This window comes from Panthera tigris, chromosome A3 (assembly GCF_018350195.1).
Source record: "Panthera tigris isolate Pti1 chromosome A3, P.tigris_Pti1_mat1.1, whole genome shotgun sequence".
NCBI classification, from domain to species: Eukaryota; Metazoa; Chordata; class Mammalia; order Carnivora; family Felidae; genus Panthera; species Panthera tigris.
Genome location: NC_056662.1, coordinates 90402294 through 90425537, shown reverse-complemented (window position 1 = coordinate 90425537; position 23244 = coordinate 90402294). Strand labels below are relative to the sequence as shown.

At 47.2% G+C, this 23244-nt stretch overlaps 1 protein-coding gene across 1 annotated transcript in view; it reads right to left on the bottom strand.

Annotated features, from left to right (window-relative positions):
• Nucleotides 1-319: 319 nt before the first annotated feature.
• Nucleotides 320-23244, bottom strand: part of HK2 (hexokinase 2) — a 62348-nt gene continuing 39423 nt past the window's right edge. The window contains exons 4-18 of the mRNA XM_042981816.1: nt 22014-22133; nt 21308-21403; nt 20394-20493; nt 19923-20106; nt 16956-17111; nt 15447-15680; nt 14153-14457; nt 12666-12814; nt 12315-12434; nt 8699-8794; nt 8145-8244; nt 7864-8047; nt 6459-6614; nt 4986-5219; nt 320-2629 (exon numbers count right to left, since the gene is read on the bottom strand). Coding sequence (XP_042837750.1) covers nt 2485-2629; nt 4986-5219; nt 6459-6614; nt 7864-8047; nt 8145-8244; nt 8699-8794; nt 12315-12434; nt 12666-12814; nt 14153-14457; nt 15447-15680; nt 16956-17111; nt 19923-20106; nt 20394-20493; nt 21308-21403; nt 22014-22133 — 2379 coding nt within the window. The 3' untranslated portion in view covers nt 320-2484. The remainder of the gene's footprint in view (nt 2630-4985; nt 5220-6458; nt 6615-7863; nt 8048-8144; nt 8245-8698; nt 8795-12314; nt 12435-12665; nt 12815-14152; nt 14458-15446; nt 15681-16955; nt 17112-19922; nt 20107-20393; nt 20494-21307; nt 21404-22013; nt 22134-23244) is intronic.

The following is a 23244-nucleotide window of genomic DNA, read 5'->3' as shown; positions in this document are numbered from 1 at the left end:
CAGGCCCCTGAAGGCTCTGCTAATATCTCGGCCAAACTCCCTAAACAGTATTCTGCTGCACCAGTCATGGTTCTTCACCGATGCTTGAAAGTTACAGGCTCAAAAACGGCCTAGGAAAGGTCATCTATCTTCCAGTTCCATTGGAACAGAGTTTCTGAGAAGAGAAATATCTGGGGTCAAGACCAAGTCTTGGCCACATGCCTGTCAAGCAAGCACATACAGTCAAAATCAAGATACTCATGAATTACTCACACCAGTTAGAACATCCTCATATGCTCAAAAGATGAGTACATTCTTCAAAATTCTCAGGAATCACACACTGAATATTTTGAAAAATGTTAAAATTTATTAATAGTTAACATCACATAGTTAATTCAACTAGTTCCTTATTATACATGACAACATCTTTACTAGACTGAGTGCTCAATAATTTGAGATTCAACACATCCCGGTCAAAGATTGAGATTCACCATATTTACATCAGGCAAAGCAGCATCAGCAAGGAACTGTCACCTAACTGTGGGAACACAAACATTCAAAATGCATATTCCAGCATTCCTTTTTGGAAATCAACAACACATGTGTAATAGCCACACACACAGCACTACCTTTAAAAAAGGTGCAATTTCATACACAGTGCCTAATTTTCAAGTTTAAAAGTTAAAAATCATCTCTACTTCTTGGGCATTCTTTAGTGATATACAAACTTAAACACTGTTCTCAGTACAAGTGTGAGAGATGTGCAAAAACTGGGTGCTACTGAGTCGTGTCTTTCCTTCCTTGTTTTCATCCTTGATTCCTACTCAATAGTGTTATGGGGCCATTCCCTCTTTACCATGTAGTTGCAGTGTGTGTGGGTGCATATTTTAGGGAAGAAATGGGCTTTTGGACTCAGAATTAACTGCACTCCTGAAAAGTAAGAGTATACAAGATTTTATGCCACCCCACTCCCCCCAACCGTACCAACAGTTTGAAATAAATACTGTGTATAAAAACAGCTCAGCCTAGAGAAGCCCTTGGACGATGCTTCTCATAAAACATTTATGAAACAAACCGATTTTGCTAGGAGGGCACAAATCCACCAAAAGTGTTGTCCCTGAGGTTTTCTTTGTTTGATTGTTTCATTGTTCAGTTTTGGTTTGCTATTAACAGATTTTTTTTTTTTAATGTTTTTGGTGGCTTCCTTTATCTTCTTGGAGAGCTTAAAAAATACTACTGACTGCCCTAAGAATGATAATTCCTAAGCAGTGAGTCTGTCTGAAATAATTCCTGTTTCCTTTGGTTAAAAGCCTGGGTAATATTGCCCCAGGAAGGTCTAGACAGAGCAGCCAGTCGCTATGGTTTTTTTCAGTCCATAGACCCAGCTTCCCTCACTGTTCCCTGCCTTCCACGTTTCTGAGTCTGCAAGTTAAAAAGGAGCCGGGAAGGAGCTTTTGGCCATTCACTCACCTTGAAGAGGCTTCCCTTCTCTTCCCGCAGGCGAATGAGGTATTTCTAGTAACCTGTCAGTATCTTCACCTTCCATCCTGAAATTACGCTCATCTACTACAGAGGCCAAGTCTGAAGACACCCTGTGTATTTATACACATAACAAATTGACATATAAATACATTACATACAGCCCATCGTTACATACAGTGTCAAGATAAAGGAGTAGATGTACTTCATGAAGTAAATAAATTTCAAACATAAATTAAAATGAAAGTAGGGTTGTTTCCACTTCTGCAGGAAAAATTTTAAAAACAGACCAAAAAAGTCTCCCCATCCCCCAAAGGTCCATTGCTCATGGATGACTCAGGAACCCACAAGGAGATATGACAAGCCCACTTGCAGGATGTGTCAACTCATGGCTTTGATTTTGCTTGCTCAGATTCGGGATGCTTTAATTCCAGGAAGAGCATCGCTGGAACCCATCAGGCTTGAAAAGTGAGGTTAAAGAGGGGCCGTCACATGGCTATCCATGGATTTCCCTCCATCACTGCCTCTTCTCCCACCCCGCCACTTCTGCCTGTGGAGGATCAGGCTCAAGTTATTGGAGATCCCCACAGATCTCAGAGCAGAAACGACATCCACCTCCATACTGGGGAATGCTCTTTACCTAGAAATGTCACGTTCAGGGTCCATGGTGAAGCAACCGTATCTTTTCATTAGTGTCCCCATTCTGTGAGATTATACAGGGACATGGAATTTGGCCAGGGGGATTACTAAAGGTTAAAATTTGCCTTCTTAAGTTTTCAGAGAACCAAAGGAAGAGTTGTGACAAGTATGAACAAGTCCTTACTTCAAAACCTATTTATCTCAGGAGGGCTAAGTCTTGGGCGCTGAACTCTGCAGTGAGTACACATAGAGACAACACCCAGTCCGACGGGTCTTCCTCTGCCAAAGAAAACCCAAGGGGTCTGTCTCTGACACAGGGGATGACATCTTATAATTTAAAGGAGGGAAGAGAGGGAACTCCAGGAAGTCCCTTCCAATTTCAGGACTCTATCGCTGTCCAGCCTCACGGATGCGGCAGGCCACAGCAGTGATGAGAGCTGCCCCCTTCCCGCTGCCATCCTCTGACTCCAGGAAGGACACATCACATTTCGGAGCCAGGTCTTTCACCGTCTCATGCATGACTTTGGCAAAGCTGTAAACGTGGGGAGGAAGACACAGGAAAAAAAAACTTCCTTAGCCATGATTGATTTGTGTCCTCAGAGATGAGACCCTAAGAAGTTATGCTGGAAACCCAAGAATTATTAAGATGACCAAGAGGACGACAGCTACCATGTATTAAACACTCTGTATCGTGTATCTGAAAACCAAGGCTTGTGAAGGCTGGCAACATGCCCAAATTCTATGTCATAGCAGGCAAGTGGGGAGCAGAGATCCTTGTAAGACAATCATCGGAGATTCTGGAAGCTGTGTTCTTGAAAGTAATCAGGGGCACCTGGGTGGCTCAGTCGGTTAAGCATCCGACTTCGGCTCAGGTCATGATTTCGCGGTTCGTGAGCTCAAGCCCCGCATCGGGCTCCGTGCTGACAGCTCAGAGCCTGGAGCCTGCTTTGGATTCTGTGTGTGTGTCTCTCTCTCTGCCCCTCCCCCGCTCACATACTGTCTCTCTCCCTCCTTCAAAAAATAAACATTAAAAAGATTTTATATGCTAATTTGGATGTAAATTTTTAAAAATAAAAAATTAAATTAAAAAACAATAAATAAAAATAAATTTAAATTTAAAAAAAAGTAATCAGTGGAAGAGAAGTTCAACAGTCATAGGCATCACAAGTATACCCTGCAGAAGGTCATATCTTGTCCCTAGATTCTGGAAGATAAAGCCCCATGCACTTGAAACTTCATTTTCCAGGGGTATGGACTCACATCAGATCCACATCTAATCCAAAATGCCACTAAAGATAAAAGGAGCAGGTTCATGGGTGGCTGTAGGCCCATTACAGTGATCACAGAGCCTTTCAATATGGGACTAGAGAAAGAGATGGTCACCATGTACCCCAACATAGCAGGGTCAGGAAGGCCTCCTCATCTATGAAGCAAGCCTCAGTGCCAGTGGCTTGGCTTCTGTCCCCCTCCCAACTCTCCTCTGGGACCAAGATTCCTACTCTTCAGTGACATTGACCATCAAGACAAGGGACTTGCGACTTCTCAAGTTTCCCTCTTTTAACTATCTGTGTAAACTCTGGGCAAGTCTCTCAACTCCTCAAGAAACAGTCATGCTGCGAGCAGGCAACATTTCAATAGAGGAGTCTCTCTTTCCTCACTCTGCCTCACCTACTGCCCAGACCAGGGTAACAGCTCTGTTCTTTTAACTTTGAGCTGAAAAGCTTGTAGGGGGGAGGGGCGGGGGGAAGGGATTGGGGTACTTCCTAAATTAAAAATGATTCATTCAAAACAAATGCAAATGAGTGAAGAAGGGAGAGGAACAATGGCTGATGAGAGAAGAAGAGAGATGGAAAAACAGGAAAAAGTGTAGAAAGAAAAGAAAATTCAGTGCTTCCACATTGGGGAAGTTTGAAGGACACGCTTTATAAAAAGGGCCAGACAGGGGAGGCTGGGTAGCTCAGTCAGTTGAACATCCAGACTCTTGATTTCAGCTCAGGTCGTGATCCCAGGGTCCTGAGATCGAGCCCTGCCAAGAGCTCTGCACTGAGTGCGGAGCCTGTTTTGAGATTCTCTCTCTCTCCTTCTGCCCCTCCCCCATGCTATGCTTGTGCACACTCTCTCTCTCTCTAAAAAAAAAAAAAAAAAAATTTAAGGGCAAGACAGTAGATCCACTTTCAGCTTTGTGGCAACTACTCTGCCATTGTAGAGTGAAAGCAGCCAGAGACAACATATACATGAGTGGGCATGGCTCATGTTTACAAAAACAGTCATGGCTATAATCTACCAGCCCCCACACCAAACTGCAGAAAATATCTCGCTCCAGAGTTCCCCTACATTTCCTAGAATGTTCACAGGAGCAGTGTTTGTAACAGACAAAATCTAGAAATAACCCAATATCCATTAGCAGAACAGTAAACTATAGTATACTCATTCAAAGGTATGCTATGCAGCCCTGAAAATTAATGAACTGCAATTGCATTCTTCCATGTGGATGCGTCTCAAAGCTATAAATGCTGTGTGCAGAAAGCCAGTCACAAAAGAGGAGATGCCATAGGACTCTCCTTATGGCAGGTTCAAAATTAAGTAAAACGGAACCATAGCGATGCATACACAGATAAGCAGGGAAAGGAAGCAAGGGACTAAGTCACCAGAGTACCTTCCCTGGCAGGGGACAGGGGCATAGCGCCTGAGTCTTCCAAGCTGGGTGGTAAAACACAGACCTACTTCTGGTTCTTAACCTTTAAAGTAAAGCATATATATTATAGACACTCATTTGGAATGTCAGGTGCTTTGCTATAAACTAAGAAGAGAAAGGAAGGAAGGAAAAGCAAGGAAAGAACAGATGGAGAAAGAAAGCTGGACAAGGAGAGTGGAGGTCAGGCACTTACTGAGGATGTAGCTTGTAGAGGGTCCCATCCACGCCTACTGTCACTTTGAGGGTGTCCAGCCCACGGTTTTCTCGTATTTTGTCCACCACGGCGGCCATGCCCGCACCACAGAGCTGGGCCGCCCGCCGTGCCACCACCGTGCACACCTCTTTGACGATGATGCTGTCGTCACAGGTGCTCTCGAGCCCCAGGTGGTGCAGGATGGCGCGGACCTGCAGCAGGGCTAGGCAGTCACTGGGGGGGTGGGGGGGAGGGGACAGACAGGGAGTGGTCAGTCACATACACCAGGGGCTGGTGGCCCACCCACCACTCCAGGGGACTGGTCACGTAGGAGCTCCCTGAGAGGTGGATCCTGTTCTTGAACTCAGTTCAGGAACCCATGCTCATCCCACTGGACCACACGGAGCCCACCTGAGTGTGACGGGAACGTAAAGAAACGAGCTCCTATTCCAGTTTGCCCAGGCGAGGCAGGGCACTGCTACCATACAACTGGCACTCAAGAAAAAAGGAAATTCACCATCTATGTATTCCACTCATTTGGAAAGAATAAAGACAGTGACAATGCTTGTAGTTGGCATTTTCAGCTTTCTTATCCATTTTCTTATTGCTGTCCACAGGTCAGCAGGACAAGCATCACCTGCCAGCAGAGACCCTGTTCTGTCTCTGCTCCCCCACCCGGGGTGGTCTGATAACTACTCGCGGCTCAGGAAACAAATGTAAATACAATGGTAAAAAAATAAATATTATATAAAGGGAGCTGTTTTAGAACCCTGGAATCAGCTTCCTGCACACAGACAGACATGCACACTAGAACATATTCTTTCTATTCACTGGTGCAGATGTCCTGGAGCCCCACTCATGCCAGTCATCCAGTTCCTGTTTTCCCATACACCTGACAGTAATGCATAGCATTAATTATTAAAGGACTCCGAAATTCACTATGGTAATTTGGAACGGTCTTTGCTCCCATTAGACTGGAGGAGGGGGGTTTTGCTTTAATGAGCCACCACATGGCCTGATTTCTTCTGCATTGCCATTGCCTGGCATGCCAATCTTCACTCGATCCTGGCTGCCTTATTACCACAGCAGCAGTTAAGAAGCACCCTCCCGCCAGGTGCAAGCACTTTAATAGGCTAGTTTCCTTTGTGCATTCCAGTTTATATCCTATGAGCAGGTATCTTTCTACCTTTGATAGTTGATCTAAAACCCACCCACATTACTTTGCATGGGGGGTGAGGGGGTGCCTTGTGCCAGCTCAGCAGGATTTTTCATGAGAATGTTATATATTTGCCCTTAAAATGCCAACTATCCATAACTTCAAATAAACACTATAGACAACAAATGTGTTTGCTACTAAACTGACCTTTATGTAAGCCGTGCCCCGACCTTACTTGAGCTACGGAAATCCTTCAGCTTGTCTGTTCATGAGAAGGAGGATACGGTCCCACCCTTCCTCGGGCCCTAAATTCTCACCTCTCAATCTGAGACAGGAACTTAGTTTCAAAGATTCCTCTTGTCTTGAGTCGTTCTGAGATGCGGCCACGGAAGAGCAGCCCACGCTTGGTGAAATCGATGAGGATGTTACGGACAATCTCGCCCAAATACATGCCACTGATCATTTTCTCAAACCTGCAATGCAGATGATGTGCATGGCGGTTAAGCAGGAAGGTGAGATGCCCAGCACATTAGAAAGTAGAGGGCATGCAGGTTCCCCCTGGTGGGAAAGGAAGTGCTATTTGATTCACTTGGGCAGGATTCCTGGTATCTGCATACATTGACCCACAGCCTTCGGCAAAACTGACTACAGTGCCTGAGGCCCATGGGGTTCCCTGGGATCATCTCCATCTTCTGGGCTCATCTCCCTTCTGGTGCTTACTCCCAATTCCAAGAAGGAAAACACACTCAAACCCCATCTCCAAGAAAACGGCAGGATGCTGAGTCTTAATCCTTAACTTCATCAGACATTCAGCATGTTTTCTCTCCAAACTAATCATTATCACTTTACTTGAGTGCCAACTGGAGAAGCCCGGTCTTGGCCACCAGAACTGATGTGACAGCTCGGTGGCTTGAGGGCCTTTTGGCCCTCAATAGTGCCTTTAAAAAAGCTGAGGCCCCCAGTTGCAACCAAGACCCCCATCCCCACTCCATCTTGTCCCACCCTTTCTTTCATTAATGACACTTATCTGGCCCCTAGAGGCATTTTCGTCTGTGACTTGTACTCTTGACCAAAGTATATTCTGCAGAACTATGGTCCCTGATTAATCCAATTAGGAAACACTACACACAACATCTCCCCAATGGGAAGTGTGCTCGCAGCTCAGAGCACCTCCCCATCATGCTTTGTGAGGCTAGGGCTGGCCCTTGTCCAGTCCTGACTATAGAGGATGCTACATAATGAATGGATGAGGAGGAGGAAGAGACTCCTGTTTGCTTCCTGTTCCTGTTACACCAGCTTCTTTACCCTACTATCAGCAGATGACTCAACTGTCTTTCCTCACAGTCCCAGACCTAGGTTTTAACACCATCCCTTCCTGTTCTCACAGGCAGTGGTAGGAAGGCTGCCTCTGACATTTCCTAGCTCTGTGTTCCTCAGTGTCCCCTTTACATCTTTTCATCCTTCTAAAACCTGTGTCACCAGTTCCCTTTAAGAAATGCTCCTCAAAACACAACTCTTGTTTTCCCAACTGAATTTTGAAGGTGTCATAGTCCAAGCGGTAGTACTTCCCAGATGTTATTTGAAAACCCTTGCCAAGGAAATTTCTTCTATTGACGTCTCAGAAACAGGTGTCCTGGGACTTGCTGTTGCAGAGGATCTGACCACTTGCTACAGTGCAGTTGGGGTACATGTACCAGGACTCGCAGGCACTGGGGTAACTACCTCTGTTTGCCAGGGTTGAGAGAAAGCTCATCCACAGCCACATCAAATTCCGTGCGGAAGTCGTCCAGGCACCCGTTGTCCCCGAAGGCCCCCCACTCCATGTTGACACACATCCGGCCCTCCTCCCCTTCCACCAGCTCCACGTTCCGCATCTCCTCCATGTAGCAGGCGTTGCTGCCCGTGCCTGCCAATCACAAACGCGTCAGGGCCTCACTCTGCACCGTCCCCACACCCGTCTGAGGCCATGGGTCACAGCGCAGGAAGGACTGCTGGGGCTTTACCAACAATGAGGCCGATTTCACAGTGAGGGTCTTCATAGCCACAGGTCATCATCGTCCCAACTGTGTCATTCACCACGGCGACCACATCCAGGTCAAACTCCTAAGAGGGCAAAAGCAGATCCCCAGTCCACCAAAGAACCACAACATGTTCTTTCAGACCCTTGCAAGGGAGACTGATATGTATAGAAAGTGTATTTGATACAGCCTGGCTCATTCTCACTTTTTGTTCAAATGTCACCTCCTCAGAGACCTTTCCCGGTTGTGCTATTTAGGAGTGCCCTTCTCCAGCCCACTCACTCTGTCCTCACCTGACTTCATGTCTCTTCACAGCTCTAAGGCACCTGACATTAGCTCACGGGTTTGTTTATAGTACCAGAGTTTGTTGTGGTCATTCCTGAATCCCCAGTGCCAAGAGCAGGGCTCGACCAGCAGCGGACACTCGGTCACCACCGAAGGACCACACTAATTCTCCCCCTAACCCACGCAACCACACCCAACACTTCCCCACTTTCCAAACACGGGTCATTCTGGGCCTCGTGGCATGCCTCTCCCACCTCTCGCCGGTGAATGGCTTCCTTCAGCAGGGTGACCACATCCTCTCCCTCGCAGCCCGATGCCTTGAAGCCTTTAGTCCACTTGAGGAGGATGCTCTAAAAGTCACATAAGAGCACAGATGAGGACAGCAGAGGAGGGTTCCTGTGTCATTCCCGGGGCCCGGTTATGCCTCTCGTTCTCAACCTCACCAGGTAGTACAGATTCCCTTTAATGACCAATCATCCCTCCCACAAATGATTGCATACCCCCTATGCGTGTGTTCCATTGTTTAATCCTCACAGCAAACTGGTGACATAGTTATCATTATTGTGCCCATTTTCTAGGTAACTGTGGCTCTGGAGTAACTTGCCCAAGGCCTGAAGCTTAGGGGAGAGGAGCGGGACTCACCCCCAGGCCAGCTGACTCCATGGGCCCCTAAGTACCACATCACTGTCCCTGCAGGGAGCTAAGTTCTATACAAGTGTTTCTTTTGCTGGGAAAAGCAGTTTGCTCTGCCCTGTCCTATATTCACATCAGAAGGGTCAGAGTCTGTCTCTTCATTGTCAAATTCCAGGATGGTGTGAACAAGTGCCTTGCTTGGGTGACAGTTGGGTGACAGCTAGGCTTCACGTCATCCCAGTGAGGGAAGCACTCTAGGCTCTTCAGAGTCACCCATAAGCCACTCGTCTTTAATGTGGCCGTCTGCCGTGTCACAGGGCCCCCTGGGGAATACACACATGGAGATTTTACATGTGGGAGAAGTGTTTCGGTTATTGTCCCCTGGTTTCCTCTTTGCTGCTGGAACCCATCGGAAAACAGCATCAAGAACTATTGGGCCACCTCCCTGCAAGGCCAGAATCCATAAATGGACTGTGTGCTCACTACCCACCCTCTTTCATGGTTTCTCCAGGCCTTGCTCAGCCTCACCCCTGCTTGGCATTTCATGGCCCAGGAGTTTAGAGTCACAAGTCAACCTGGATGTGTCACGCTGTGTTCAGATCCCAGATTTGGAAAAATAAGACATGATCCCAGCAGTGTCTTGGCTTACATACCTGCATCCAAACAACTGTGTGCCCATCTCTAGCTGTCTTGCCTACAAATTAGTTTCACATCTCTAATGAAATTTTATATTTAGCACTTTCAAGTTTACAGAATGATCAAATAACATTATTTCAGGTGGTCCTTAATAATAAGACACGCAGAGAGGCCCGTGAAGCTGGGGAGACTTGCCCAGGGCCAAGAGGTGGTCAAGGCAACTTGGGGCTTCTGGGCCTCAGCACCTGCTGATTTTCCACTCAATAAGACAATCTTACCAGAGCAGATCCCGGCTCACAGACCGATTGAACAACAGAGAGAACGCAGCCTCTGTTTGATCTGCTCTTAATTTTCACAGTGCTAGACGGAACACGTACTCCCTACAGAAACTTAGAACATAAAGAATGAAATCTAACACAATGACCTGGAATCTTACCATGCAGGTAGAAACAGTGAATATGTTGTTGGGTTACCTGATAAACTCTTAAAGATAGATACATGCTGGCATGAAAAGTAAGGCATGTCTATTTAAAAATATTTCAGCAGGAAAATCCTAGAAGCAAACACACTGGAGTCCTATGTTCTCATCTTCTGATGATGAAGGTATTTTTTGTGGGTTTCTATACTATAGAGATTATCTTTTTCTTAAAAACATTTTTGTTAGTCTTACCACCAGTTTTTTCCCACATCATTGAAATTTCTTCCAAAAACATTCGTTGCTGATACCCGGCAGTGAATGGCTCAGAACTTATTAACTATTTCCCAACTGTTGAACAATTGGGTTAGTTTCTAATGTTTTCATTATAATAAGCAATGTTTCATTAAGAAACATGTAAATATTTTTCTGCATGTTTGGTAATTCCCTTTGGTAAATTGATGTAAATGGAGTAGCCTTTGAAAACCCGGTGCATTGACACTGAGAAACATAATGTGAAAAGACAAAGGAATCAGAAAAACTGGGGAGAGGGAATTGGTATAAGCTTCCAGTGACAGGGTAAGTGAGTACTCAGGATGGAATGAACATCATGATGGCAACAGCAAGCACTGCCATAGGGTATATTAGAAAGTTAAGAGTAGATCCTAAGAGTTCTCATCACAAGGAAAACGAACCACTTTTATTCTTTTTCTTTTTTTGTATCTGTAGGAGATGACAGATGTAAACTTATTTGTGGTGATCATTTCACAACATATGTAAGTCAAATCACTGTGCTGTACACCTTAAACTTACACAGTGTGCATGTTAATATCTCAATAAAACTGGAAAGGAACAGAAAAGTGAAAAGCAACACTGTACCCTTAACACTGGACAAATGGTGACACATGTTGGGAAATACTGGATTAGGTAAGGGTTTTTATTGCACGACATCCTAAAACTTTCACTGTACTGGTGCACATGAATTTAACTCAGAGGGGAGGAGGAGGAAGCATTTACAAAACTCAGCTGAGCAACAGGAGGGTTGCTATTCCGGGGATCCTGTGGGAAATGCTGGCCTTTCTTCCCTACTGGACCAACCTCCCTACACCTGTGACATTTCCCACCTACATGCCCTCCTCCACACTGCCAGGCCTGCCTGCCTTTCTTCCCCATCAACTCATGCTTTGGACTTGGAAGATGATCCAAGTATTTTTCATGCCTTCCAGGTATGTGCTCGGGTAATATCACACTGCGCATCCTCAGGGCCTCAGAACCCCATCAGTACCACGTTCCAAACAGCAGCTCATGCCTTCCTGAGCTTGCTTACATCACAGTTTGTTTGTAAGCACCTCAAGTAGGAATCATGCCTTTTGTACCCTGGCCACTCTGTCTACCACATACTGACCAGTTGTAAACACGCATGTGAGCTTCTAGAAGACCAATGGAGACAGAGGAACAACTGCTTAGACAACAGTATTCTAACATCTAATATGCTGATAATCAATGCAGAATAAGCCCAAGCATGACCTACTCAGCTCTCCTACATTCTCAACACACCATGTCTGGGATATGTGAGAGCACCAGCTCTTTGCCCACCTGCTTCATTCCTGCGTGGCAAGTTGAAAGGGAATGAAAAGCAAAGCTAAGACTAGAGAAGCACCAGAGCATCTAAACAACAGAAGATTAATGAAAATGCCCCAAGCCCAAAACAGGCCTCAGGGACAGGTGAGCATCACTGAAAACATGGCTTTGGGTATCGGGAAACCAGAATTCAAATCTTGTCTTGGCTATTCCCAAGCCTTCTGATCTGAAGCAAAATACTTGGCATCTCTATAGATTTTGTTTTCCTTTCTGCAAAATGAGCATATGAACACCTATCTTACACAGTTGCTGTGAGCGTTAAGTAAGATAATGCACATAGGCAGCCTAGCACAGTGCCTGGCAGATAGTACTTTAAAAATGTTCGTTGCTAATATTTGGTTAGCATCATCATCATCCCTAAGATTCTTACCTACTTTACCTCTACCAGTTCCAACTGAATCATTCCCATCAACAGGCCCCTCATCATAACTGCTTACTCATGCCCTTCTTTTCCTCCTCTCAGCTCAACTTTCTGCCCCACTCCAAACTCTGGCTGGTGGAGAGTCCATAAAGCCCACAGGCAAGCCCTCTGGGAAGGCGGTTACCTCATCCAGGCTGTTCTGCTGGCAGGGGAAGGAGAAGGTGAAACCCAGAGGCAGGGACACGCCCTTCATGCCCATGTACTCAAGGAAGTCGGCGATGCACTGGACGATGTGGTCAAAGAGCTGCAGGGAGAAGACAGGCTCTGAGGGAGGGGCCCTGGCCAGGGCAGGCTGCCCCCAGCAGCTCCTCTCAGGAGAAATGCAAGCTCAGGCACTAACATGAGTGAAGACAAGGCCAGGGCCCTGGCCCACCTAGCCTTCCCTGGGACCATGGCTGAGCAGAGAAAGCACTGTCCTCCAGGGTGAGAAGTGAATGTCTGCTGGGGTCCCCTCCCAGAAGCCACCTTGACTCACCTCATCCCCTGTGCCATGCATGACCTCCTGTGGGATAGAGTAGATCTTGTTGTGCATCTCCACTCCGCGCCTCTTCCCATTCCTCACACGCACCAGCAGGACCCGGAAATTGGTACCCCCAAGGTCCAAGGCCAGGAAGTCACCTTTCTCTGCAAAATAAACCCGGGAAGATGATGCACTGGGGCACAGCAGAGGGTGACAGTCTAAAGAACTTTCCCCTAATGGGGAGCTCTCCTGGCAGCCCCTCAACACCCTCAGGGATGATGGACTGTGTGCTCCACCTAACAGGAAAGAAAAGTAAGACCCCTGAGGGCCAGAGCCATGCTGTCTCCTTAGCAGTCCTCAGATGAGTTCAGGTGGGTCCCAGAGGTCACAATGAGCTCTGCAGGAAACCAGAAATTGTGATACAGTATACTCAAAAATATCTAAACTTGTCATTTGTGCTAAATCAAAGGCTACCTTATGTTAGCTTCTAGAATAGAGTAAAAAATAGCAGAGTTCAACTCTTTAAAGGAAATTGAAGGGAAATCTTTTCACATGAGAAAACCCTCCTTTGTTGGGCAATCATAAGGTGCTACGTGCCTCAAACATACTCCTCACGCAGCCCTCAGGCAGCCATGAGAAAGAGGCACTGCATTTCCCTCTGATGGAGGAGGGAGACCTGGCTGACCTAGGCTGAGTCACTCGCTCAGGCCCACAGAGCCAGAAGAGGGTAGAGCAGGGACCAAGGTCCAGTCTTGGCCCAACTGCTACGCTGGCTTACTCAACGTCAGTTCTCTCCGAATTGGGAAAAGATCTCCATTTCTTAATTTGTAAGACCTAAACCACAGGTCAGCAATCTTTTTCTACAAAGGGTTGGGCAGTAAACATTTCAGGTCTTGTGAGCCACAGTCCCTGCTGCAACCACACAACTTTGTCATGGTGGTGCAGAGCAGCCATAAATAATATGTGGACAAATGGGCATGGCTGTGTATTAGGAAAACTTTATTTAAAAAAATAGGCAGTGGGCCAGATGTAGCTCATGGGCATTAGTTTGCCAACCCCTGACCTAGGATTTATAAGAACTGGCCCTGGAACCAAAAACTCCTGGGTTTGAATCCCAGCTCTGCCATTTTCTAGCTGTGTGAACTTGGGCAGGTTTCTTAATTTTTCAGTGTCTCAGTTTTGTGCCAAGCATATTAGTTTGTTAACAAAATTAATTACTAATTGCTGTTAACCGTTAAAAATTAAGTTTATATGTGTAAAGCGCTTACAGAAGTGTCTGACACATAGTAAGCATTCAGTAAGTGTTTATCATTATTACTATTCAGTTTGTAGCAGGGGAATGCCTTGCCTGAGCTTACTGAACACTAGAATTGCCTAGTGCTAGAGCTGAAGAAACATGTTCTGGTCCAAATATCCAATGCCATGGCTAAGGGAGTCCTCCTGGGCATCAACACCATGAAACAGGCCCAGCACCGCGAGCTGGGAGGCAGCCTGCCGCATACCTGTGCCATCAGGGGTGGCACACACGTAGGTGGGCAGCATCTTGACGGGGGCAATGGCGTGGGTCTCCTTGCTCAGACCTCGCTCCATTTCTACCTTCATCCTCTTCTTAACCTCCAGCAGCTGCTCACGGTTCAGCTTCAGAGACTCCAGGGTATTCTGGCGGGCTCTGTGTTGGTCAGCCAGCCGGTAGGCCACTGCCGTCACCATGGCTGCCCCCTTGCCACTGCCATCCTCGGAACGCAGGAAACGGACGTCGCAGTCGGGCACCAGGCGCCGAACCGTCTTGTGAAGACGCTTGGCGAAACTGCAGTCACCAAGACGGGGTAAGACATGGGTGTCCGCGGTTAGGGTCAATGGTGCAAAGGGCTCACCGCCTCAGCTCAAAGGCCAGGAGGCATCTGCAGGAGCAGATGCCACCCTGATCATCCTCTCCCCACTCTCCCAAGTCAGGGTCATCACCGTGTTAATTAAAGCTCAGCTATGCAACTGTGACCGCCCTGGCTGGGTGAAGGGAAGGACTGTTGTAGGAAGTCACTACCCACCGCACACAATCATAGTAAGTAATGTAGTAAGACCCTGTATCTCAGGCCGAACCCTTCCGAATCAGAATCTGCCTCTTAACAAGATCCTCAGGTGATTCATGTGCACTAGACTAGAAAACCAGGGAATGCTAGGCCTGAGACTTTCTGCATCAACCATTCAGTTAATGAAGGCCCGTTGACCTGGCGCTCCTATTAGATAAAAATGATTAGATAATGAGTAAGTACAATAGAGAGATGGCCAGGTCCCAACTGAAATTTGAATATCTTGGACCCAAGGGATCCAAACATGGAGGGAAAGGCAGGATGAATTCAATACCCAGATCAGCCAGAGAGGCTGAACTAGGGTGTCCCCTGGCAGAAGACACAGTACCTGCAGAGCCCACCCAGAATCATGAGAGAGTCAAAGAAACAAGTACAGAGAAACCCTAACTCCTAAACAGGAGGGTGGCAGAAAGAGCACTCCCCCCTCCCCCGCCCCCCACCGCGAGCCAGGGGGGGCCCTGGATAGAGCTGCAGTCATCAAGAGCCTTCAGAGATGGCTTGAACCCCTGCCAGGGACACACCTTCCTGATCCTCACATGCCCAGCTGGGAGCTAATTCTACAGAGCTCCTCAACTCCACGTCCCTCCCCACTGTGCCAGAATGCAAACCAGAGTTGGCTGGGCAGTCACTAGGGTCTCTCTCAGGCCTGTCAGTGGTCTCCAAGTGCTCTGGGGGCCCTGTCACTATGGGTCCCAGCACGCTGACTCACTGAGGGTGCTTCTTGTAGACAGAACCATCAACCCCAATGGTGGAGCGCAGCCTCTCCTCGCCCTTGTTCTCCTTGATGCGCCGCAGCACAGCTGCCAGGGTGGCTGCACACAGGCTGGCTGAGCGTGTGGACACGATCTGGCACACCCGGTGAGTGGCCACGCAGTCCTCCTGCGTCGGGTCTATGCCCAGCCGCACTAGCACCTCACGGGCCTTCCGGATGCCGTCCTTCTCCCTAGGAAACAGAAGGACAGTGTGTGGGCATGTGTCCAACCCACTGTGGCCAGGGGGAGGGAGTATGTCAGCTGACAAGGAAACCGTTCAGCTCCAGCCAATACCATCTCCCAGTGAGGGTAGAGAAAGGGGAAAACACAACAGAGCCAACATGAGGCTCATCTCACACACACACACACACACACACACACACACACACACACACCACACACACTGCTCAAGTGCCCCTTTTTCCCACTGAGAAAAACTAATATTTTTTATGGGTATATGATGTAAGGACAAGGCCTTGCTCTCATGGCTTCACACATCAAGGGGTGTGTGTGTGTGTGTGTGTGTGTGTGTGTGTGTGTGTGTGTGTGAGTGCATGCTGTGTTTGCTTATCTAGGGGTAGACGGAACAGTGTCCCGCGGTGGAGCCCACCCCATTTTCTCTCTGTGAAGCACTCAGCTCATTGCCTTTCACGAGGGAGCAGGCACTGCTCTAATCTATGCGAGAGACTGTGCTAGAGTCTGCTGCAGTGAGCAGCACTCTCCTCAGGGAAACTAAGTGCCTCACCAGTATACATCCTTCCATCCCCTCAGGGCTTAACAAGCAGGCACAATCTGCTCAAGAGTTTCCATCTGAAGGTATAGGAAACTGTTTCACTGCTCCCTTTAGCACCCAAATCCTCACCTCTCCATCATTTGGTCCCTGAAACGACAGGGCCAGCTCAAGCAACAAGTGGAAGTCTCTAGAACAGGAAAGTAGACCCAACTCTTTGGATACTGATAACTGAAAAAACAAAAATCAGGCCACCCTCACTCCCACCCATGTCGCTCTGGGAAATGCAGGCCTCAGATCTACCTATTGGAACTAAATGGGTAAATTTTAAAGCCATGCAGGGCTCTAAACAGGGACCTCTCCTTCTGTTATGAAGAAGGTGTCAAGAGAGAGCCTTTTTGGAGAATCACCAACAGAGAAATAAATGTCAGAGCTTCTGAAGGGAAAGAAAGTAGATGCATATGAGTCATCAGGGGGCTCCCTGAGAGCCTCCAGCATTCAACCTGGCCCGACCCCCACCCATGCAACACCATGAGCCACTTAGGTAGTGCACAAGAGTGGAGACTATCTGGAAAGTGAAGTCAAGCTATAGGCCCGCCATGGCCCATGTTGAGCAAGGCCCTCCTGCTGTCCAAATCTGAAGGGTCAAGGGTCAGTGCCCTTTCCTCATTCCCCAACAGCCTATCCACTCTTCTGGGGATCCAGTGAACAGAGAGAGAAGGACCAGGAAGCTTACCCTTCAATATCTGAAACGTCTTTGGTCTCAAAGTGGCCAGTGGCGAGGAGCCCTGGGCTGAGCTTCCCCCCAAAAAGCAGCTCCTCCTTGGCCATCTTCACCAGGATAAGTCTTACCAGTTCACCCATATACATCCCACTGATCATCTTCTCAAATCTGCAGGGAGATACAGACCAAACAATAAGTACATGTAAGCAGAGGCACAATGACATGTTAACTTGATGGCGCTGCTAGAAGTAAGATGTGCAGACAGGTGACAGCTCAGGGGAGGCTGCAGGATCTGGGACATCTGGGACATCTCTATAGGCCAGGGGGGCCTTGAACTATGGAGGAAAAAGGCCTTTAGCAGCCAAACTAAACATCCAGGGGATGTGCGACATATTCTGGGACAGACTGAATTTTAGATAAAGTAAGTTACATGCAGTAAAAGTGACTTTACATTTTTTTTTTTTCTCTACCCAGGAAATACTTTTCTAAGATGAAACTTTATATAGAACCTCAATATTTATATACAAGAGGAAAAAAAGGTCAATAGATTAAATCAGGGGTGCAGGCCCAGCAACTCAACATCTCATACTGTCCTCCTTTTGCAAGATCATTTGTGGATTTCTGGAAAACAACCCACAACCCCAGGGGTGGGGTGATGGGCAGGTTGAGCCAGATTAGGAGCTTTAAATGTCAGATGGTCTGGGAATCTGGGAGTGGGACATTTTGGAAGTTTCTGAGCAGGGAGGGGACCAGATAAACGCATGTTTTAGAAAGGCAGAGGCCCGCCCCCAAGCAATCGGCTAACATTTTTTCAACACTAGGTGATGCTGTTTTCTTTAGAAGCCAGTCTTTCCAGCTCAAATTGTGTCAGAGAAACTGAAGCTTCACCATTCTTTGTGGCAAAGAAGGCCCTTCCTTGGCATCTAATGATCCGGAGCCCAGAGAGGTGGCCCCCAGGGCCAGTGGACACTAACTAAGCTGGGCTCTAGTGAGGAAACCCAGAGCAAGAGTGTGGAAGGGACTCTGAAGTCACCTGGTACAACCCACAAGAGAGGGAGCCCGGCCCTCAGGAAGTGACTGGCTGAAGACCCAGGACAAGGTACTATAGCAGAACTGGATCTAAGTGCAGAGCTCACAACATTGTTTGAGCAGAGGGTTCAAGCACCAGCACAGGCACACTGCCTGGGGAGGCAGCCTGGCTCTAACACTAAGGACCTCATGTGTCTGTCTGCCTCGACACCTTTTCCAAAATAGCTAGGAGATAGAGATATGGGAGGGGTCCAGTGGGGCTCCGAAGTGTGAGTGATTTATAAAAGCTTTCACTCCAGCTTTTTAAAAACACTTTGTTTCAGTCAACATTTAGAAAAATATGTGTTTAGGGGTGCCAGGGTGGCTCAGTCGGTTAAACACCCGACTTCAGCTCTGGTCATGATCTCACGATTTGTGGGTTTGAACCCCAGGTTGGCTCTGTGCTGACAGCTCGGACCCTGGAGCCTGCTTCGGATTCTGTGTCTCCCTCTCTCTCTGCCCCTCCCTCACTTGTGCGTGCACACGCACTATCTCTCTCAAAAATAAATAAACTTTAAAAAAAAAAGAAAAAGATTTGTTTAGAAATACATAAAGAGTGAGAAAAGTTCCTACTGGAGCCCAATAATGACCTCAGGGCTACCTTAGCTGACATTCTGGTATCTTAGCCCAACCTTTGATTTGTCTAAGTCTGAGCCAGTGGTGTGCTCCCAAGGCCGGGCTGGCAATTCTGTCTTCTGACACTTTAAAGGGCATATGGCTCCTCAGAATGGCTTGGGTGTGCCTTGTTCTTAGAGGCAGACATTGAATAAATGACTTTTGGGTCCATAAATTTTCACCGGCCATGGCAGTCACAGCCAGTGTGTGCCTATGAAAATTGCAAGTAAGTGGACTCATGCTTGGATACATGGGAGAAGCTTATGAGTTAAATAAACCACGCTTTGAAGAAGTAAGGACTCTCCCTGTAAAGAAAAAGGGTCCCCGTTGCCGAGCTGGCTTATAGAATTGGGCTTTCCTCCCCAAGCAGAGATCTATGCCAGCGGCTTTCCTGCAATAGTCATAGCAACGTAGCATAGACCAGAGGGGGCCTGAATTGCTCAAAACATTTTGTAATTGCCTTCGGAGTTTACAGCAATCCCTGTTTCAAGATTGCTAATAGGGGACATTGGGCCAATGTTGGTGTAATAATGAGAGTGAAATATTTCGTAACAGTCAAAAGAAACTAAAAATCAAGTCTAGCCAGGCTGGAGAGTATAACACTCAGGGTGCAAAATGTTGGAGGCCCTCCTGGTCCTGTCCACCCAAGAATGCCTGCTGGGCCACAGGTCTAGGAAGCGGCCAAGGAGGCTCCTTAGCTGGCTTTTCCACAGGCCTTGGGTTTGCCTAGAGCTGAGACTGGAGACCCTAGGTCTCCGTGGGCCCCAGCTCAGCCCGCAGGCAACTCTATCATATGTCTGAGTTCAGAGCCTCAGCCAGTATTGAGGAGACGACCGTCTGGCCTCTTACTCTGGGCAATGGCAGAGGTGGAAGCTACGACAACAGCATTCAGAGACCCTCCCCCTGGCCACCTCAACATGACTTTTCTTCTGTGACTCACAGACTGTTTCTATGGACAACTTACAAATTTAAGGTGGCAGAAAGAAGAGCAGGGCCAACACTTAGAAAAGGACCTTCTAAAATGAAAGCTCTAAAGGATGTAGACAAATTATTACCTACACTCTGGTTTGTCTGCTTGTTTTATCTGTTTTAGAGCCCTCTCAGCAATTTATAGTCACAATGCTTGTGATGAGCACACCATTCCCATAACCAGTGGCTGCCCCGGCAACCTTTTGGGGATATAAGACTAAAGCAAAAGTGAGAACCACCCCCACCCCAGCCCTGACCGGCTCCCACCTCAGCTCCTGGGCCCACACACCCCCCACAAGCCCGCCACACACAAGGGGTGCTGCTCACAGTTGTTTCCCAGGGTTCAGGGAGCCCATGTCGATCTCCTGATCAAACTCAGTGCGGAAGTCATCAAGTGTGCCGTCGTCCCCAAAGGCCCCCCACTCCATGTTGATACACATCCGCCCCTCGTCGCCCTCCACCATGTCAATGTGGCGCATCTCTTCCATGTAGCAGGCATTGCTGCCCGTGCCTGGCCAAAACAAGGGACTGCTCAGCACCCACCTACACCAGCCTCTCTCCAGCCCCCAGCTCCCTCTTACTCCCCCATCTTGAGACCACCTAGGGTGGTTGGGATTCCCCAGTGCAGGCTCCTGGAGTATCCCAACATGGTCCAGTCCACAACCACCTCCAACCCACAAATCCTGGCTCAGCCCTCCAAAGTGACTGTACCATTCTCTTCTAATATGAATTACAAAGAGTCATGCAGGCCATGGAGCCCTCCTCCCTTTCCAGCCCCCACACCCATTGTTCACTCACCCACAATGAGACCAATCTCACAATTCTGGTCATCATAACCACAGGTCATCATGGTCCCAACTGTGTCATTCACCACGGCCACAATATCAATATCAAAGTCCTGCAGGGATAAAAGCGGAGCTCTGACCTTCACCATCACAGAAAGGTTACAATTGTGAAGATGGAGATAAAGAGCAGCAAGGCACAGAGCTCAAGTGCATTAGGGCTGCCTCCTCACTGACCCTACTTGAAGCCAAAGAAGGTTGGAGCTGGGAATTGGGCTCAGATGCAGTCTGACAGCAGCAACTTACTCCCCACCCTGCATGTCCTCACCATGGAAGCCACCGCCCTGCAGTCTAGTTTACAGACACCACTGCACTCACAAGAGCCCACTTTGTCATTGTTGTCCCCTTCCCCTTCTCTTTCTTCTTTTCTCTCTCTCCCTCCCTCCCTCCCTCCTAACTTCTGTGACCAGGCCTTTATCTTGTTCTCTCTCTGCCCCATTCCATCCTAATGCCAACATCATCCCAACCTTCTTACTTGAAAATGATATTCAAGTCTTCTTCAGGTTAAAGACTGAAGGGTTTTTCCTGTACTGAGGCTAAGATTATTTATCCATCGTGATAATCTGAAGACCCAGAAGCATCTGATTATATGTAAGATTATCAGTGTGGCAATCATTTTGCAGTATATGGATGCCAAATCATTATGAGGCATGTCTTAAATTTAGCTGTATGTAAACTATATCTCAATAAAACTGGAAAAAAATTAAATCTTATTAGGTAAACCTAGCAGAGAAGGAAGAGAAAACCTCTCCTTAAGAACCACAAAAAGGTTCTCATGCTGATTTGGGAACAGACTAGGAAAGATTTCAGAGTGGACCCATAAGAATGTAAAGAGCCTCCAGACACCAAGCTCCTGCCTCCCCAACTCACCCCTCTCCTCTGGATGGCCTTCCGGATCAGAGTAACCACGTCTTTGCCTTCCACGCCACTGGACTTGAACCCCTTGGTCCAGGAGACCAGGAAACTCTGGAAAAGGACCAAGGAATGAACATTGACCACTCTACTCAAACAGCCATTAGTGAGTGGAGACCTCTGCCATGGAGCTAAGCTAAACTACAACCGTGCTTAAATATTTGTACTGCTTCCTGACTAGCCTAGGAAAAAGAAACTGGGGCCTCATCAAAGACCCAGAAAGAAGATTAAATGAATGATTCCTTCATGACCTACTGCCCCCAAGAACTGAAAAGAACAGGCTATAGAAATGCCAAAATAAGATACTCTCATCATTAATTCCCCAGGCATCTTTCTTCCAAGGATCTTTATTATGATACTCTCGATCAAAGGAGTTCCTAATTTCTCATTCCTGTTTCCCTACAAGGGATAAAGATAATGTATTTCATATTGTTCTTTGAGGGAAGAGTGATAAAGACCCTCCCCCTCCCGCACTTCTGATACTTCACCATCCCCCCCAGACCTACATACACTCACCCAGAAGGACAGAACTCTTAATACTCAAACCTCATCCAAACAACCATCAGAGCCGCCTCTAAAACCACAGCAGCAACTGGCTCAAAGTTCATCCCAGACCTCCCAGCCCAATGAATGAAGCAACAAGGGTCTAAAGAACTCATCTTACCTCATCTAGCTTCGTTTGGACACAGGGGAATGAGAAAGTAAAACCCAAGGGGAGCTTCTTGTCTTTGATTTGTAGCTTATCCATGAAGTTAGCCAGGCATTCAGCAATGTGGTCAAACAGCTAAGGGCACACAACACAAGAAGATGAGAAGGGAGGGAGAATAACATGGAGATTAAAAGCATACATACACATTGGGCTCGGCAAGGAACTAGCTGAATGTGTTCAAGATACGTATCCCTTCTGAAGTCTTAATTTGCTCACCTATAGAATGAGGGTGACAACTGTACCTGCCCTCAGAGTTACCACAGGGATTAAATGAGTCACACATATAAGGACTTCACAGCAGTTAGTGCTGATTAAATACTGTCTTCCACTCAAACTATTTATCCAAACCACTGTCAAAATAACCCTGTGAGGCAGGGGAAATCATAGCTAAAGCTAGTCAGAAAGTCATCACATACCCTGGGAACAGAACATCCTTTGGTGGCTCTGCCAGAACACTCCTTGTCATGGGTGCACAGCTGACTGTCTCAGAAAGGACAGCCCATCCCACTGCCAAGAAGTATTCTAGCATCCCTGTCTCTTGTGACTGGGGAGGGAATGGGACATTCTCTGGTTGGCATTCATAGAATGAACTTAACAAAATAATAATAATAATAATAATAATAATAATAATAATAACAATAACCCATATTTTTCTTCCATTCTAGAAAAGTAATTTCCTAGGAACATTTCAAAGAAGCATCTTTGTTTTTTAACTTCAAAATGAAAAACCCAGTAAGTCCACGAAGAGCACTGAAGAATGTATAGGGTTTTATGGATGGACAGCCTCACAACTGTGACCATGCCAAGCAGGACCCACAGCTTCTAAGAAAAAGCTGTATTTACAATTATCCAGGCTTTCGCTCAGTCCCAAGGCCCATAGCCCCATAGCTTCCTTCTTGCCCACTTAGCATCCTCAAAGAGAGGCAGTGACTCCCTCCAGATGCTTAGAGGCTGAGGCCAGGGGCACTCTGGTACAAAAAGTAAGCAGAGGCCAAAGAGACTAAATAGGTGCCACGGGCCAGGTTGACCAGATGGCAAAATCTAAAAGCCAAGGGGGATGGATGAAAATATACCTTTTCCTTTCTAGACAGAAGCAAGGAAGATCCCACTAAACCAGAGGTTCCCAAAATGTGGTCCTAGACCAGAAACAACACCATCATACTATAAATGTAAATTCTGAAGCCCA